General features: G+C 35.8%; 1 protein-coding gene across 1 annotated transcript in view; it reads left to right on the top strand.

Moving 5' to 3' along the window:
• The window catches only part of FSIP2 (fibrous sheath interacting protein 2), a 72,522-nt gene that overhangs the window by 48,228 nt on the left and 8,316 nt on the right, over positions 1-15,978 (top strand). The window contains exons 18-20 of the mRNA XM_055308324.1: positions 324-9,802; positions 12,087-12,548; positions 14,077-14,177. Coding sequence (XP_055164299.1) covers positions 324-9,802; positions 12,087-12,548; positions 14,077-14,177 — 10,042 coding nt within the window. The remainder of the gene's footprint in view (positions 1-323; positions 9,803-12,086; positions 12,549-14,076; positions 14,178-15,978) is intronic.

Genomic DNA, 15,978 nt, shown 5'->3' with positions numbered 1-15,978 from the left:
AGCTAGATTATAACATTAAACTAGGAAACCATTATTCTGCTCCATGATTTCCAGCTTCTTAGGGCCCCTAACCCATTTTAGCAAGACAGATATCAGCACTTAACTGGGAGATTTAAATTCTTCAGGGTTACTTGATTTCCTGGCTAAAATTAAGAGTCTACAGATGGGAAAGAAATTTCTGGTGAAAACTCAGTTTCATTCCTGATTACGTTTTTTCTTCAGTGAGATATCCCAGAGGAGAAAGTCATATGAAAATAATTACCAATACATTGAATTGTACATATTTCTTTTTATGCATGCTAAAAGTGGTCATTTTTTTCCAGCTTCCAGTGAAGAGAAGGTGTCTATTATCTCTACATTGTCAAGTAAAAAATGTGACTCAGAACAGCCTCTAAGAAGTATCTACAATGATTCTTCACTTAATCAGTTTTGCGACCATCTCACTGAGTCTGTTATTTGCCGTTTAACTTCAAGCATTTCTGGTAACATCAAAGATAGTAGAGCCAAAGGGAAAACATTGGAAAGCCAAATTGCATCATTTAACAAGATTATTTCAATTGATTCTCAAATGTTTGAAAGCAGGTCAATTTCTATTGGGGAACTTGCTCTAAGTATTTCCAATACCATTACTGAAATCCTTTTAAAGAGTAACATTATAGAGGTTGACACCGCACTGCAAATGTTTCCTTTAGAAACAAAGTACGTTTACTGCCCGGGAGTAGCTCCTGATGACTTTGATAATCTCTTTCAAGATCTCTTAACAGGAGTGATTCATGTAATGTCCAAAGAAATTGGAATAAACCATCACCTTGAAAGCAATGGCAGAAAATCATTTTCCATGCTTAGAAGAAATAGGGTGACTGTTTGCAATGAAACAAATACCATGGAAGGACAGAAAGGCTCCAAAGATTGGGAATCATCTAATTACCAAATTGATCCTCTCCTTCAAAAAAGTAAATTAAATTATCTGGCACGTAAGTTAGACAATCTGGCTGGTACCCTAAAAACTCATGAATCCAAAGAAGTAGTCAATAAAGTTTTTAATATTGTTTTAGATTTATTTTTACCAGATGAACATCCAGATGACGTTATGAATTCTGGTAAAACAGCAGGAACATTTTACTCATCCTCAAATGATCAGCAAAGTAACGGCATTCTTGAAAATAACTTAGGCCTCACCCCCAAATCAGTTTTTCTTCTCAATGTCGTGTGTGAGAAACTTATCAGAACACTTTTGGAAAAATGCACAAACACGGTTTCTCTCGATAATAGCCCTCTATCCAATGAAATATCAACAGAAGAATATAAACTTTTAAAAACACTGCAAAATGTAGACGAAGAATTTGATTATTGTAAGGGAGCAATGGACTGTGAACAAAATCAGGATTATATGTCAAACTTTTTAGAAAATCTGGCAGAAATAGATCAAGATTTATTATCATCAGACTCTATGCTTACTATTATTTCCCACAACTTGGTTAAATCACTGATGGAGAAACTACATCACAGCGTACAGCTCCCCCAAACCCCACCTTTTGCATGCACAAGAAGAGAGATGCAGGCTAGTTTCATAAAGGCAAACAGGCCAGAATTAACAGAATTAGGACAAGGTAAAGCCTTTTTAGGATTCATGAGTTATGATGGTAATGCTTTGACGGATTCCCTGAATAATCCCACTGGGGTTAGCTCCAAAATACAAGCACCACTTGGCAAGAAATGTTCAGTAAATTCTACTTTTGTGTCTCCTCTCAAGAGACAGGGATCAAATGATATGGAGACAATACCCATCCATAATAAACTATATCCAGGAGATATAAATACAGGTGTGTACTCGGCCATATTTTTGGAGGAAATAATTTCTGAACTATTTTTTAATCTCTCTACTTCACTGTGGGGCAAAAATGAAATCACTGAGGGCCGACTCAATGAGATGAATACATTATTTGTCAACAACATAGTGAAAGAGTTTAATAAAGCACAGGTCGCTGTTTTACGGAAAGTTGAAGAAAGGCTGTGTTTTCCACCAATCCATGAGGAAACTATTAGTAGAATTGTTGACTCCGTTTATTGTGATGTTTTTCAGCAATATAAATTGCGAGTGACCTGTGATGATGATCTAGCATGTGACAATACCTCACTAGCAGAACAAATAACTAATGGCATATTGTTAGAGATTCTAGACTACCAACTCCCATCTTGCTTCAGAGGACAGCTCGCACTAAATTCATATTACCCTCTCCAAGCTGAAATTATATTGCAGAAACTTCATAATAAACTGAGAAAATTTACTTCCTCATTCAGTTCTTCAACAGGCTACAGTACCATGTTGTCCCATTCATTTTTAGAAGATATCATCCGAAGACTTTTATCTCTACTCATTCCTTTACCCAACAAGGCTTCCTCTTTGGGAAACAAATATTTCATGAGTGCCGATTTCAATGAAATGTCTACTTGTATAATAAATAAGGTTATATCAGCCATTTCAAAACATAAAATTTTGTTCACTATATATGATAATCGGTATCTATGTACTGGAAAAAATCTCCAGAAGATGGTGGATTCTGTTTATAGTAATATCATGCAAATGTCTGGCTCTCTTGTTTCGATACAGAAAAGTATAGTCAGCCGAAGCCCAATTATGATTAACCGAATAGCCAGTTTTATTATCCAAGAGATTGTTGATAATCATCTTCAGCCATTCTTGTGTGGAGAAGGTTTACCTCGTCCGAAGATTCCATTGGATGCAGTATCAAATATGGTTAAGCAGGTTCTCAATGAAGTCACAGAGTCACACAGACTCCAGACACCATCACCCTTAGGAATATATCCTGATACATTTGTAGGGGAAATTGTTTCCAGACTTTTATCAAGGATTTTCAGTCCAAAACATAACACTGAAATTGAACTAGAAAATATGACCCAGAAAATAGTAAACTCAATCAATAGCCATTTTAACAAAGCTAAAATTCATTTTCTATATGATGACAAAGAACAGCCTTACACTTCAATAAGTACAGATATTGTGGACCAACTTGTCACCTCGATTTATAGAAATGTTTTAAAACAGCATGGGCTAGACTCTGAAGTTGATAAAGAGTCTGAAGGCAGTGATATTTTTGTGGAAAATATTACCAATTTAATTGTAGCAGCTATTTCAGATTACCTTCTTCATCCACTATTTTCTGGGGATTTGTCATCATCTTCCCATTCTATTCCAATGGCTGAGAATATTGTTCAGGACATTCTTAGTAACATCAGTAAATCTAACAAGTCAAGTCAGAGTTTATCTCCATATAACACCTTGCTGCCATACACGTTTTTAGATGACATGATAAGAGTACTGCTATCTAGAATCTTTCCATCTGCATCTAGCAGTATTCTAGACAGAGAAGCTCCAAAAGACAGATCAAGAGTGAATTTCAATGAAATTGCTTCAAAGATAATCAGCGATATTAGGATGAAAATTTCCCAACATGAAATACGATTTTCAAAAAATGAAGAGACTAAGTTTGTTTATTCAGAAGATGATGTTCAGAATCTCGTTGATTCAGTATTCAAAAATATTTCACAAAACTCTGAGTCTCAAGAACCAGTTGAGCAAAATATCACAGGCAGCAATGATATTATTATTGATAGAATAGCAGGGTTTATCATTAAACATATCTGTCACCAACATCTTCAGCCATTTGTGGATGGAAAGTTATCACCTTCTTCATCATACACATATTTTGATGATGAAAGAAAGCAGTGGTTTTATGCCACTGTTTATTCCTCAGCTTTCTTGGAAGATGTAGTCTCAGGGGTTTTAAGCAAAATATTCCACAGGGTGTTAGGCATTGTGCAAACAAAATCAGTAAGAGATTCAGAAGATGAACTGTTTGATAAAGCTGAAAAACTCATAGACTTGATAGCAGAGGAATTCCCAAAATTTGAAGCTAGCATTCTAGAAAATGCTGAGGAACAATTGTGTTTGCCTCCAGTGGAGAGAGATGTAGTCAAGAACATTATTGACACGGTGTACAGCAAACTTCTGCAAGAATATGAGATGGAAATAATGCCTGATGAAGATTTTCTGAATGACACAAAGACATTAGCTACAAGGATGACCAAAATCATCCTCGCTGAAACTTCTAATTTCCAAATTCATCCAAACCTTATAGGAAAGCTTCCTTTTACATCACACTCCAAACTCAATACTAATGTTTTGATGAAGAGAGTTCAATGTTACATTACCAAATCCAGATTTCAAAGGCAGGCATCAACAGTATATACTACCATGTTATCACATACCCATTTGGAAAAAATTGTCACTCAACTTCTATCTCAGATGGGTCCATTGGCCACCAGGACAGAACACCCAGATACTTCTCAATCAGACTTAAGTAACACAGTCATAAAATTGATAAATGAGATCATGTCGATAATTTCAAAACATGCAATATGTATTATTAAACATGGAAATGGGAAACAAAGTATGATTTCAGAAAAAGATATCCAGTCCATGGTTGATTCCATTTATGCCGATCTTTCATATTCAGATCTATACCAATCTCTTACAAAAGATAAAAAAGGAATAAGTAATATACCTGTTTCAAAAATAGCAAGTTTTATTATAAAAGAAATCTTTAACCACCATCTTCAGTCATTTTTATCTGCAGATAAAACTCTTCTTTCACCTGCAGTTGATCAAACACATAAACAGAAAGCAATAGATCCTAAACAAAGAGAGTTGTCTTTCATTGTGAATTCGGCTTTCTTTTTGGAGGAAGTAATTTCTGAGCTCTTATGTAAACTCCTCTATGCATTCTCACATAATTTATTGGCTGCTGAAAACCTAGATACAGTAAAAGCCAAAATTACTGGCATTGTTACAACACTAGTAAATTCAATTGTTCTGGAGTTTACCACATCAGAGATTTTAGTTGCAGATAACTTTGATGCTGATATGTGTTTTTCAGAAGGATATAGAGAAATTGTTCAAAAAACAGTCAACCTAATTTATGAAAAAATTTTAGATGAATATAAATCTCTGATCCAAGTATACAGGGCTCTACAAAGTGACACTGTTTGTTTTGGAAGAAAAATATATCACTTGCTATTGGAGCAAATTTATGACTATCAGGTGCAATCACTAGTTTCAGGAGAACTAGTGTCTTCTTCTTTTTCTTCCCCTCAAGCTGATAATATCATTAGAAATGTGCTCAATGTCATCACAAATGACCGCCATACCTTGCCGTCATGTATTACTGTGCTGCCTCGTTCCCTTTTGGAAGATTTGATTTACAAGCTGCTCGTGCATATCTTCCCCTCATCCAACAGTGACAGCGAGCTAAAAGAGGAAGAAGTTACATCAGATTGTGAGTTTGTAGATGCAACTTCAAAGCTGACAGAGGAAATTATCAAAGAAATATCTGAACATGAGGTCCGTCTCGCCGCAGCAGAAGAGCATGCTGAAAGTATGCAATTAGAAGTGATTGAGAATTTGGTTGACTCTATATGTAATAACATTTTGAAAAAATCTGAATTTCAAGCTGAAGTACAGAAAGGTTCAGACAAAAAGGAAGGCTCGTTCCTCAGTAAAATAGCTGGATTCATCATGAAGGAAATCATGGATCATCATCTGCAGCCATTTTTACATGGTGAAGAATCATCTTCCAGGGCCATATCTGATCATGGGCGTATGTCTGTACTTAGTAAACCTGGTAAAGAAAAAACACAGCCCACCCTATATTCAGCTACATTTTTGGAAGATGTAATCGTTGACCTTGTTCATAAATTTTATTCCCGTCCCAGTATTACTGAAGATTCTAAGAAAAAAGAAGTGCTAGAGCCAGACATTGTGGGCTTAGCTATAAAGTTCGCAAATTCTCTGATAGGAGAATTTAGGAAGAGTAAAATTAAAGTTCTACCAAAAGCCGAGGAAATGTTTTCTTTTCCACCAATTGATAAAGAAACCGTTGACAAGATATCCAATTTTGTGTATGACCAGTTCATAGGAAAGTACGGATCTAGTGATATTCAGACAGATGATAAAAGTAACATTGTAATAGAAACGATTGCTGCTTTAGCTCAGAAGGCAATCTCTGCTTTCAAGATTCAACCACTTTTTTCAGGAGACTGGTCTTCCACCTTCTTTTCATTTCTAAATCCGGATAATATCACCCAAAGGGTTCAGCACCTACCACCGCAAACCTCTACACAGATAAACAGATCCTTGAAAGGAAACGAACTTGCTTTGCCAAAGCAATCGCATAAACACACTTCTGTAACCACAGACCAGAAAAATGTGTCGGACACTTTGGAAACAGACAGCGGTGCAATAACTAGAAAGAAAAGTCTCAAAACCGAAAAGACATCAATGAAAAAAGGTGACGTCCAAGATACAGTAGTTAACTCTATAACGAGAATTATGGAAAGCAATGTGATTAACGTGTTATCCATGCCAGCTGCAAGCACGGCAAATAAAAAGAAAGGGACAGAAAATAAAACAGAAGTTCCAGGTAATGAGAATGTATCAGGAGTTGCTTCTCTAACTACTAGTGTGAAAAATAAAGCTAGGCCAGAGCCCGATTTGATGGTAACTCTTGAAAGTAATGAAATTGAGAAGACGAGCATATCAGCTACAAAAGATGAGAAGAGACAAGATAATAAGGTACACACGCAGTCTCCAGTAGCTACTATGATAGTATATGAGGGGGAAAAACTTGGACCAAATGTTGAAATAAGAAATGAAGAGAAGATTGACAAAATAAGTGTAGATACATTTAAAAAGGAAGACAAGCCCTTCCAGTTATCTGTGACATCCAAAGCAAGAAATACAAGGACCAAACCAGAAGGTGGTTTGAAAACAGTTACCCAAAGGCCAAACAATGAGGATGGAAAAGACCCTGCATATCAAAAAGATGTGAATGAGGAACAATACTCAGATTATGAATATGTTCAAAATGTCACCGAAAACATTTATAACAATATTTTAGAACTATATCATTCCGCAGAATCAGCAGAGTATTCAAAACCCCCAAGTCTCGTAATTGATGCAACATCACATGTAATTCAAGACGTTGGTCAAAATTTTACACAGTCTGTTTCAACAAGGGATTCATCCCTCTCAATTAACAAAAATCTCCTGGTCAAAGAGAAAGAAGATAAAGACCAACAGAGAAATAAAGAGAGAGAGAAAGAGAGCGAGAGAGAGAAATGGAAAAAAATAGAAAAAGTGAAAAGTAAGGAGATTAAAAGTGAACCTAGTAAATCAGACAGTCCTCACTACCCACCAAAAAGTAAGCCTGGAATTGTTCCCGCTAAATTTTTAGAAGATGTTATCACCGAAATGGTTAACAAATTGATCTTTTCTTCCTCATCAGAAACACAAATATGTAATGGATACCAAAATGTAAGTGATGATGAAAATCAAGCTGAACTTTATGACACAGCTCTGAAACTTATGGACTCACTGTTAAAGGCATTTTCAGATGCTCAAATTAAGGTATTTAGGCCACATGAGGAAAATCAGTTTTTTCCACCCGCCGATAAAGTGTCCTCAGTTCCTAAAGCACCTCCTAGGCATAAAAAGCCAACTGCAGAGGAAACATCATCCAACATTAAGAAAATGACTGGGGATAAAATGCCACACATGCACAAAATGACTGAAAAACCTTCATCAAATAAGATACCTTTCCTAGATAAAATACAAGTAATTGATAAAACGCTGGTCAACAAAGTTGTTCATTCTTCTGTATGCAATATCTTGAAGGAATATAAATCTCAAGACTCCATTTGTAAGAATATAAAGAGCAATGGCGAAAATTTAGCAAGAAGACTAACCAGTGCAGTGATAAATGAAATTTTTCAACATCAGCTTAATTTCATATTTTGTGATGAGGTTCTGGCGTCAGCATGTTTGCCTCTGGAATCTAAGGATGTTGTTAGAAAGATCCAAAAGGTGGCACACACAGCCAGCAAAGAATGTCAAACATCATCGCCATACACTGTCATGCTGCCTCACAAATTTTTGGGGAACGTGATTTCTGCGCTTTTATGGAAAATTTTCTCAACAGTCTCCGACGCTGGAGTAGAAACATCTGAGTACAACTGGTTCACAAAACTGGATTTCCTTCAAATGAAACTATTAAATACAGTTACAACAGCAATCTCCAAAGATAAAGATATGACCATACAATATGTAGAATCCTTACATCCCAATGATGATGAAATTATTCAATTAGTGATTCATTCTATTTATAATAATCTCTTGTCACAGTTTGGATCACAAGAGGTAATACAAAATTGTGTGGCCAGCAGATGCAGAATCCTTTCAGAAACCATAGTGGACTTAGTCCTGCAAGAAGTGTCCGGCAACCAATTGCAAAACTATTTTTCTGGAGAGCTGACTCCTCATCAGTGCACAGAAGTTGACAAAGTCGTTGAAAATATTCTTAAAGATGTCATCCAGACGGCTGATGTTCCCCAGCCTCAACCGTCACGTGTTCATATCCTGCCTTATAACATAGTAGAAGAAATTACCGTAAAATTTTTATCAAAGCTTTTATCTATGTTTCCAAATGTGGATGAGGAAAGAACCAAATCTCTAGAAACTGGCATGCAAAAAATAAGCTCAAAAATATTGAATTCAATACAAGAATTTATGTCCAAAAGTATGATAAAACTTGTGCCACCAGCCAAAGAATTGCCTACTGTACCTTTAGCTAACAACGAAATTATCGAAAAAGTGGTTAATTCTGTGTACGCCAGTGTTTTAAAGCACTCTGGCTCTCACACTTCTGTATTTAAAGATTTGATGGGTAGGAGCAATGTCCTCTCTGATGTAATAGGCCTTTTAATGGTGAAGGAAATTTCCAATTCTGAATTTCAACCTCCAGTAGAGGACAAAGTATCAAGTTCGGAATTAGTTCTGGAAGCTGTCAAAATTATAGAAAAAGTGCTCAAAATTGTTGATGAGTTTAAGTCCGGGGAAAAGTCTTCATCCAAAAAACATCCTATGCTAGACGCCAGGCTTTTAGAGGAAGCACTGGCCTTGTTCTTGGCTAAAATAGTAAGGTTGCAAAGTATCTCATGCAAAGATGCAAAAAAAGTATCAAAGCCTGAGTTAAACAAAATTGTATCCCAACTGATGAAATCTGTGACAGCTGAAATTTCCCAGAGTAACATTAATCTTGTTGCTGCTGATCCTGAATATCTTTTAAATTCAGAAAGTATAGAAATGATTTCTCAGGTTATTGATTCTGTTTATAGTAACGTACTGCAACAATCTGGAACCCAGGAGGAACTTTATGATGATCTAAAAGGTACAAACACTGTTTTCCCTAAAAAAGTGGCTAGTTTAATTATTAATGGAGTTTCACATCTTCCAGAAGATGCAGTTAGTGGAAAGAATCCAAATGCTAAACGCTTTGGAAATCTAGATGTTAATAGAATTATTCAAAAGGCCCAAAAGCATGCTGCTATTGATATAACGCATGAGTTACAGGAAGACGAGTCCTATCAAGATTCAACTGAAAATTTTCCGATCAGAATCGTTCCTCATATTGGGAATAAAGCAATGAATATAGATCCAGAAATTATCTCAGATCACTTAGCAGTGATTTCTGTAAAAACTGAGCCTCTTGAGAAACTCAAGATGGAGTGTTTAAGAAAAACTGGACATAGCATAACTGAACTGCGAAGAGCATCAATCAGTGGGAGAAGCTACTCCTTACCAGATACATCTAAGGTAGAAAAGATCAAGAGAGAAAGACGTATCTCATTAAATAGATTGGGACGACTGGATGTAAAACCCTTTGAGGTAAGCGCAAAAGCAATAGCAAAAAATGTAAGTGAATAGTGAGACATGGTTGTTCCGTGATTCCCTTCCTCCAACAGATATATGGGAATGCGTTATTTGTTGTTATTGTCAAGCCCAATAGGATAAACTGGTTGCACGGGTTCATCCGTGTAGTCATATAATTTATTGGGACTTGCCATATCAGCTTGGGGGCTCACTCTAAAGATCTCAGGCTAGTTTTCCTAAGAAAATCAGTTTAAATGGGCATTTTTTTTTAAAGAACAGAAATGCAGGAACATACCCTTAACAGTAAAATAAGGCTGACTGAAATCTTAATCTTCAATGCAAATTCAGAAGAAGCAAAATCTCATGTAATTCGGATAGTATTTGATTGTGGATATCGAACGCAGTTTTAAAAGGCCACTTAATAGAATATCAGGATACATGAGGTTTCAAAAACTACCTAAATACGTTTGACTTCTCAAACTTATAGCTCTACAACAGTAGTGCTCTTTTTACTTTTAGCAACATTCAGTAACAAACATTACACTACAAATGCTAGCGTATGTTTGTTTCTTATTATTTCATTTTAATTAGCCTTCCTTAATTTTCTCTATGCTCTCAGTAAGTGCCCAGTTTGCTCTTCTCTCCCTATTCTGGATCCAGCTGCCCTAATGCTGCCATTTTGATTTCCCCTTGCTATGGACCTAGCTCTGCCCAAAAGCTTCATACCAGGGGCCCAAAGATATTAAACCAGTTATGACTTTAAAAAATGCCAAAACGATGGCCTTGTATCATGGAAACTATACCGCAGAGGACAAAGGGATTGTCTGCCTATACAGTTACATTAACCTAGACATTTTGATTTTTGTCAAATCCCCTTCTACTAATGGGTTTCCCTCATTAGACGACTGAGTGTGTTTAGGGATAATAATCCGTGGCCTAGATAGACAATGAACAAAGTTTTCTAGGACCCTTCTCCCTGGAGCATAAACTTGAAGTGATTTTTTTCCCCAATACTGTCCTACAACACACTGAAGCAAGTCTTAGGGCTAGTAAATATGTTAAGTAGTACTTTATGTTTCATACTCAGATACTGAGATCATCATGAGCTGAGGCACTGATTTAATCTGCTTTGCCCTAAACTTTTTGGCTCAAATGACAGTCCTTTACACATCTAAGATTTGTTCTTCTCTATGTTCTGATACATCTATAACGTTCTAATACCATGTTCCCATCATTGTATTAGCATATTACTTAGTAGTCTTCATTTATATAAAGTAATCCCTTGGGGGTAAAATTTGTGTGGCCTCTAGAATAACATTACTCAAAATTGTTTTTTAATTATCTGTAAAATTGTCTGTTACAAATCTTACTCTTAGTCACTGCCTCACTTTCTAAACCACTAGTTCCCTCTACTAACACAGAAAATCAAAATTGTGTTTTAATTTCTTTAAAAAGTTGTTTCTATATTTTTTTCCATAGAAGATATTCTTTTAGGGCACCATTGTCTGAAAAACTGGCTCACCATATTACAAAGGGATGTCGGGGTCTACGATTATTAAGTCAGTTTGGATGGAGGTTCTGTGGCATCATCAAAAGCTACAGAAATTAGAGCAATTCTGTTACCTAGTTATAGTTGTCTTTTTTTAAATCTGTTTTTAGACATTGAAAATGGAAAGTAAGACTTGACTTGGAGGGTAAAAAAAAAATTAAGATTTATGTTTTGAAGATTCTTTTGGAAAATATAACCAAAGGATCAGGAGTGGAAGAATGGGGATTAAGGAGTCAAAAATCTTTACAAGTTTGGTTATTCATCATCATCTTTAAAAGCCATGATCAGACAATACCTTGTTTTTTTGTTGAATATATATACATTGGTGTTCTCTATGATTGCTGATCTAGAATTTTAGAAAAATAGATATTTCTGTCCCAAAACTTTCAAGGTCAATGAAAAACAAAAAGTAAATTATGACGCAGCAAAATATAAAGCTTAAGAAAAAAAAGAAAAAAGAAAAGAAAAGAAACCAATGTCAGATGTTCCTCTATAATTTGGAATAAGTTCTGATAGATTAAGATGATCTCTGGCATAGAAAATAAATGCTAGATGCAAGCATGTTTTTTTATAACTTTCATTTGTTTCTTCTTTTTAAAACACTGCTAATATACAAGTATAATGGCATTTGAAGATAATATTTCTTAAACTGAAACTAAAAATCATATTAAAATAGCTATCTTACAATAGATCCACAAGAAGAGTGATTGAGGCATTTGTTTTTAATGCTTGTTTTACCTTCAATTCCAGGCTGTTTGCAGAAATTCATTTCAGAATATAAGAAAGCCTGATATCACCAAGGTAGAGCTTTTAAAAGATGTTCAGAACAAAAAAGATCTTATCATTCGGTTAGTAGCTCATGATATTTATCAAGAAGATTCAGTGAATACCATAGAAGAGGGACTAATGTCTGAAGATGAGGTTGTTTTGAAAGAGGTTACACAAGAAGGATCCTTAGAACAATTTGAAGATCAAGTGAAAGAAGCCACGAAGCCAGTAGAAAGCACAAGCAGCCTGAAAAAATTTTTGTCTCTAAGCAAATGTTGTCAGTCCACATCCGGTGTAAATATTGAATGTATTGAAGCAACCTCAGATCACATAATAGAACCTAAGGCGAGAAAAGTTAAAAGAACTATTGCTGAGCTTGACATGGCTACGTGCTCAAGAAACATGACTGAAACAGGCTCTTGGGAGAAAAAGCCACAGAGTAAGGTGAATGAGAAACATAACTGTCAGTGACAGATATCTATGTTTCCATAGAGTAGAGATCTTCAGAAATTCTGTCCAAGAATGTATCTTAATTAGCCAGAAAAGAATACCAAAATTGTTCTAGTCTCCTCCTAAGCCTGGTAATATTTATAGTATAAAAGAAATCATTAACAGACGAAGTCATGAAACTCAATGGAAGGACAGCAGATAATGGAAAGAGACCTAGAGTAGTTAGAAACCCAAGGAGAATAGAGGACAGAAACCATTGAAAAGAAATGCAAGTTAATGGTTTAAATCTATTATTTAACAAATCCCAGTCCTTTTGTATTTTGGCTGGTAAATACCCATTGAATATTTGTGTAAAGAAAACTTATATAGGTAAGATAGCCCTAGAAATTGGGTCAATGTCGGAGGAAGTAAAAAAGACCCATATGAATTTAGATTGAGTTTCAATCCTGACTCTCACTTAATAGCTATGTGTCTTTTGGGTGAGCTACATAGCCAACTTTCTCTTAAAAGTTACTTAGCCAACATGCCCAAAATTAGCAGGCATCAAAATATCTTCAATATCACCCTTACAACTAGCCCATATCCTCCACTGTCCTCATGGGGTGTAGCTCTTGTCCCTACTATCATACACCCCTCAAATGACAGTCGGCATTTCAGTGATCATTAAGGTTGGCCCTGTCCAAAAACTGGTACCAAAACATGTTTTTGAAAAGTATATATGATGTGATATTTCCTGGTGATACAATTATATTGATTATCCAGTTGATAGGATTCCTGGATATACGCAAAAACTGAGATGAACAAGAGAAAAAGAACAGAGATACAACTCTGTTCCAATCATAACCTTAACAGGTAACTTAACACATATTCTGATGTATCAATTGGGAAGCTGTGCGTTATTTCATAACCAGATGCAGTCTTCAGAATAGCTTTCTTAAGCCTCATAGTCAGAAAAGCTGACTTTATAGATAACTAAAGAAACATTATAATATTAGCAAAACTCAAAATGGATTATATGAACTATAATCCCAGTAATAGTAGCTATTTTAAAATTTTAAGAAATTCCACAATAAAGATATTCTCATAAAAAATATGGCCATAAAATCACACTGAATTCCTAACAAATATATTAGAGGACATATTAAGAATGTTGACCAGAAAAGCTTCTCAATTGACCAGAGTTGTCTCTGTTCCTTTTCTTTTTCAACTCAGTAAGATATGATTTAAAATATTTATAAAGTGAAGAAATGGAAAATTATATTCTTCGAATACTGCTTAAGTTTATATTTAAAGTCTATTCAAACTCCAATATTATATATCATCTTCCCTGAGTCATTTCCAAAAAAAAAAGTATCAGAAAGAGACCTTTTCATTAGAATTATGGGATTCATCCATCTTTTAAGTAATCTCTAGAAGTTTTTTTTTCATTATAGTGTAGATTAGAGTGCAAAATATGCCAATAAGTTGAGAAAAGTACATGTCAAACTGTACTTTATGTCACACATGGTTTTCACTTTTCCAGAAAGAAGACAAGACTCTTAATAATGAACCAACACATTACTTCATACATAGAATTATGAGTTCATCCTCATACAACCAAGAAGATCTGATTTCATCTGCCAGGTACATGAAATTAAAGCAATATAACAATAGAAGTCTGAGATAAAAATTATACTTATGGGAAGAATGGCGTCCCTGGTAAAATCAGGGTTGGGCAAGTATTCAACCTTAGACTTTCTTTCCCCCACTCCTTATTCTTCTCTCCTATAGCTTCCCATTGAGGAGACTTGTTGAGGCCTTCCCCTTTTCTACGTAATCCCTCATTTCTAGTTACCTGGTTTCTACATCTTTGCTAGTATAGCAGTGTCTTGGATCAAGAATTTGCTAGTGTGTTTTGGTTTTGGTTTTCATTTTTGTTTTCAATGGGACATAGGCACAATGGTATCTGCACTATCAACCCAAAGAGTTCCTACTCAACTCTCTTCAGTAGTTAAATGTTCTAGTGCAATATAACTGCCCGTAAGAAGAATTCAAAGATTAAAGGAGGCAGTGTAAGGTAGAGCATTCAGAGATGAAGTCTAGAAAACAATGGATCTTGAAAAGGACCTCTAAGTATAGAGAGCATTTACATGAGAAGATAATCCAGGTTTGGACGACTATTGAAACAAAGTCTGGAATGTGTGGCCATTACAGGGGACAGAGAGAGCAAAGCATACTGTAGACTTGAAATCTAATAACTAAGTCTAGGAGAGCTAAAACATGTTTAAAATTTTTCTCAAGTTTCTGAATATTCTCCTAAGCCAGAAGAGGTAACATTTTAAATTATAGGAGAAGAAAAATCTGCCTGGTTACATTTCTTTCCACACAGCATGAAGCAATTGTTTCTGTCTGACACTGATGCACTATTTTGGGGACACCCATCATTGCCTCTTTTTCCTGCATAGTAGTTACTTTAAAATGCATTAGTAATGCAAGCACCTCTCTATTGTTTATATCAATGATGAAGACAGAGGGCACAGATAACATCAAATAAAAGACAATTCAGAGCAAGATGGCAGAACAGGAAACTGTAGGCCCTTGTTTCCTCGGGAAAACAAACAAAGAAAAACAAGTACAATCTGACAAAATAACTTTATATGAGCTCTCAAAACCAAGCAAATATTTGCAATAATAAAGTGAATGTCTAATCAAGGAAAAGCCACATTCAAAATGGTAGGAAATTCCAGATTTTTGTTTGCATTTGTCTAGTCCCCTCTGCAACATGACAAGACACGGTTGGGAAGAAATGGCCCAATTCCCAGTTCCCTCTCTTGGGATGGAAAAGGCAGATTAGAACTTGTTTGTATTGTGCTTCTATCCGTGGGCTGCCTGAGGGAATGTTTCTGTCTCACCTAAATAGACTGAGACAGTGGCATAGTTTGGAGCTCTGCCTGGAAATCACAGAAGGAAGCTAATGGGTGCCAGAGTGTGTGAAAATCACAGGGGACTACAAAATGCACCTGAGAGCAGGAGATTACTGCCAAAAGTATACAATGAATATTGAAGACCCTGGGAAGAAGCACGATGGGAAGCATTCTTGGGAAATAAAACATTTAAAAGAAGATCAGAGGGAAGGGAGTCCTCGAAGTTTGGCTGGGAAGATGGCAGAAGGAGGACCCTAGGCTCATTTTGTCCCGTGGACACAAGTAGGTAACACCCATGCGAGTGTAAGTAACATAAGCAATTACCTGAAGACTGGTATGGGAAACTCCATAACTAAAGGCAAGGAAGAGGCCATGTTGAAAAAGGTAGAAAGGGTAAAAACATGGTCTCAGAGCCAAATGGACAATGGCCTTTATTGGTAGGGAGCAAGCCAATGGCATAGAGAAGGGCAGAAAACAGATTTTCATACTGAGAAGCCACAAATGGGGAGGATGAATCTCTA

Source organism: Nyctereutes procyonoides, unplaced genomic scaffold (genome assembly GCF_905146905.1).
Source record: "Nyctereutes procyonoides isolate TBG_1078 unplaced genomic scaffold, NYPRO_anot_genome, whole genome shotgun sequence".
Classification (NCBI taxonomy): Eukaryota; Metazoa; Chordata; class Mammalia; order Carnivora; family Canidae; genus Nyctereutes; species Nyctereutes procyonoides.
Note: the sequence above shows the minus strand (reverse complement) of the source record. Positions and strands in the feature narration are given on the sequence as shown.